Source organism: Otolemur garnettii, unplaced genomic scaffold, assembly GCF_000181295.1.
Source record: "Otolemur garnettii isolate 467f Iridium unplaced genomic scaffold, OtoGar3 scaffold00050, whole genome shotgun sequence".
NCBI lineage: Eukaryota > Metazoa > Chordata > Mammalia > Primates > Galagidae > Otolemur > Otolemur garnettii.
The window spans coordinates 11,092,079-11,096,037 of NW_003852445.1; the positions used below are offsets into that span (position 1 = coordinate 11,092,079).

Here is a 3,959-nt window from a genome sequence, read left to right on the forward strand (position 1 = left end):
AAAAAAAAAAAAAAAAAAAGAATATGGTACAAAATGGTTGCCTATAATTGAAAATGAGAAATTCTATTAGTTTAATAGGAAAGTTGTTGAAAAAGAAAGTTGGTTTCTTTGGGATTTTTGAATGAACAAAAATTTAGAGTGAAACACCTATCAAATTTTAAGTAATGGATTTCAGAAAGCTGTAATATATATGAATTTGGATTCTAATGTATAACTTCCTTTAAATTATATGAAATTAAATGATTATAGTAACCCCTAATCTATCAAAAATTAAGCTCGTAGGTTACTGTAACTGTGAACCAGGAAGTGAGAAAAGTCGCTTTTTAAATTTGAATTGGAGCCAAAAAATGTCATAAAGAGCCAACTACTCAAAAGACACCCTCTTAAACTCTAATTAAAATACTTCTCATTCTTGTTCTAATATAATTTTAATACTTTTGAGCAATTTTATGCCGAAACTTATACTTTGCAACAAAATTGGAGAAGAGGGATTGCCATTGGCAGCAGGTGGCCAAGAAGGAGCCAGAAAAGCCAAATAAATCAAATTACAATGCTAGAGCCATTGAATACAACTACTCAAAGAGGCTTTGAGCATTTTACTAACAATATTATGTAATTATTTTTTTCTTTTTGGCAAAAAAAAAAAAGGTTACATTTTGATCGGTATGCTCCATTTAGGAAGTGCAAGGGTAAGCTATTTGCAGAGAAGCAAAGAAATTTACTAAAATGTTAAATGTTGAGATTATGAGTGACTTTTATTTTCCTATCTTTTATTTTATAATTTTTATAATTCCAGTGTGGATTACTTTTATTATTTTTAAAAAAAGTACTTAAGCCATGAAAATGTATTCAGAAATGTCTGTACAAAAACTTTAAAGGACTAAATCTTCTTCTATATATAAATAATGTATTTATGTAAAAAGATTAACTTGTCGATGTTTGTGCATTCCTAAAGTTTTTCTAGTTATGTCTGTCTAGCTCTATTTCTGCCTGACTATCTACCTATGTATCATCCATCTACTTCTATTTCTGCCTATTTATGTATCATCAAAAGATTTGTTAAAATTAAGTGCTGTTCTAAAGTAGTTATACACTTTTCACTCTGTAGCCAAGCAACTAGGAAATAGAACACTATTTACAGTAGATGTAAATAACAACAGAGAAGTATCTTAAGGCTGAGAAAAATTGAGACTTCATGTAAATGGATTTCTGCAGTGATTTTAAAAATAATATTCTTGATACATAATTATTTCCCTTACAGATGATGAAGAAAGAGAGCTTCAAATGGATCCTGCAGACTATGGAAAGCAACGTTTCAATGATGTCCTTTAAGTCCTAAAGGAAAATTTCAGAAAACCTAAAGTGCTGTAAAATGGAATAATTTCTACTTTGTCATTTTGACTTTTGTTGTAAAGATCAGTTGTATCAGTTGTAAAGATACACTGAGATAGATTTAAGGAAAAACTTTAATGAAGGAATGTACCCATGTACATATGTGAACTTTTTCATATTGTATTATCAAAGCAGAGACTTTTTGGTTATGGTACAGTTGAGCCAAAAACAGTTAATCCTTGCATTCAAAGCAAACTAATGTATATTTCACATTTTATTGAGCCTAATTATTTCCACAAATAGGTAAACAGGAGAAAATGGTTATAGGTTTACAGCATATGTTTCACATACTAAGCACCATGAGAACAGGTATTCAGCTGAAAACTTTTTTTACACTAATATAAATCTTATAAGCCCAACAGGTGTTATGTTCTATCGATCCCATATTTAATGCCTTTCAAGGAGTTATACATAGAATAGTTACATAAAAGAGAGGCCCATCATAGCATTAATAACTCAGGATTATAAATTGATTAAGAACTTCACTGGGGGGTGGGGACTGAAAGCCAAACACTGGACAGCATGTGTACAAAATCACCTCCCTTCTTCTTTTATTTTACATGAGTGCTGATATGTTTTGGCAGATAAGCTTTCAGCTGAGGCCTGATGGAAACTGAGATAACCTGCAAAGACATAAAAGTATTTTAAGTTATACCTTACTGAGTTCTTGAAATTGTGGAATGCATGATTGACAATGTATTTTCAATTTTTATTTTTTCAAGCAATACCAGTACTGTTTAACTATAAGCAGCACTGGTAAAAAAATTTTATATTTTCAGAATTGAAGTTGGTAAAGGTACTCAATGATTTAAATAGTAGATCCTGAAAGTGGCTAAATCTACTTTGAACTGAATCTGCAATTAGTATTTCAAAGCTTTTCTGGTAGTTTTAGTGACCTTATTTGACTAGATATTTTTCACAAGTACTAAATAGGGAATTTTAACCAGTTTTTATTAATGCACAGGTAAACAGAAGTACAGCAGGATCTATAACCGTTTTGTTAAAATAGCTTAAAAATTTATAATGAAAATGAATCTGTGTAATTACATAATATGTTAATTAAGAACCCATCAGGCTCATATTTGCTGGACTTGCAAAATTATTTAAATGCATTTGTCTTTTTTGAGACTACTCAGTAGAGTGTGTAAACTAGCTTAATCCTTGTTTTCTGATTTAAAGGTATTAAATTTTATCCTGCTCCCCTAAAACAAAAGGTTTGCTCATAAGGGGAAATTTAAGGTTGTTAACTCTGTTTTTCAGAAGGGCTACTGTTAATTGCGCATAAACTTAAAATGCTTTCACCCTCCTCTACTAACAGACTCTGGTCAAAATTCAAACTTACAGAGATTGTTCACTCACTCATTGAGGTGCAAACATTTTTAAGACTTAAGTTTGAAATTATTTAATGACTAGTAAAAGATGCAGTAATTTACTAAAATTGTTTTTCTACCATATCAAAATAAAGAATTCATGTCTTTGTTATCAGTAGGGTCAGGCCTATAATGAATAGGTAGGGTATTTCACAGAATGTTTTAAATGGAGTTAAAGGGAAGTGACATACATTGGGCATTAAGGTGGGGAGATGAATCTAAAAACATCCTTAGTAGTACTTTATATTTAATACTATAAAATCTTTACAAATGAAAACTATGAAATTACCTGCCTTTAGTTCCTTATCATAAAAACAATCACTTGGTTATATTGTAGCTATTACTTAACGCAGCAACATTTCTTCAATTAGCAGCCTAGACAATTTACAAACTAAGAAATCTTGAACCAATTGATAATATTTCTGACTGTATTAATATAGTGATATAAAATAATCTGTGTTACACTTCTGACACTGTACAGTCTGTATTAGACATGCTGTTTTTATAATATTTTACTTCTGCCTTAAGATTTAGGTCTTTTAAATGTATTTCTGCCCTGAATTAAGTGTTAATTTAATGGAAACTCTGGTTTTGAAATCATCATTTACTGGGTTCTAATAAATTAAAAATTAAACTTGTTTCACTGTTTTGCTGATTCTGATACATGTACGAACATCACACTTGTGATGTAAATAGTTACATTTAACAAAAATCTGAGTAAATTTTTAACACTCAAAATTTAAAGTTAAGCTAAACTAAAATACCAATAATTTTGTAATAGGGCTCTTTACTGTAGGGCTAGTTTATTCAACAATATTGAATGCCTATTGTGTGTTCAGCATTGTTTTATGTAGTAAGATAACAGGATAAAATAGACAAGGTCTCTGTTCTCTTGGAGCATACATTCAAGTGAGGGCAGCCAGACAATACAAAAGTAAACAAATGAGCCAGGTAATTTTAAATAGTGTTAAAGAGCTATTAAAAATAAAACAAAGTGACTCGATGCCCGTAGCACAGTGGTTACAGCATTAGCCACATAACACCGAGGCTCTCAGGTTCAAACCCAGACCGGGCCATCTAAACAACTATGACAACTGCAACAAAAAATAGCTGGGTGTTGTGGCGGGGACCTATAGTCCCAGCTACCTGGGAGGCTGAGGTAAGAGGATCACTTAAGCCCAAGAGTTGGAGGTTGCT

General features: G+C 31.2%; 1 protein-coding gene across 2 annotated transcripts in view; it reads left to right on the forward strand.

Moving 5' to 3' along the window:
- CASC4 (cancer susceptibility 4) overlaps positions 1–3,401 on the forward strand; it is a 117,585-nt gene extending 114,184 nt beyond the window's left edge. For both annotated transcript variants that reach the window (XM_003791781.3, XM_023514276.1), the window contains one exon: positions 1,262–3,401. In XM_003791781.3, coding sequence (XP_003791829.1) covers positions 1,262–1,332 — 71 coding nt within the window. In that variant the 3' untranslated portion in view covers positions 1,333–3,401. The remainder of the gene's footprint in view (positions 1–1,261) is intronic.
- The last annotated feature ends 558 nt before the right edge of the window (positions 3,402–3,959 follow it).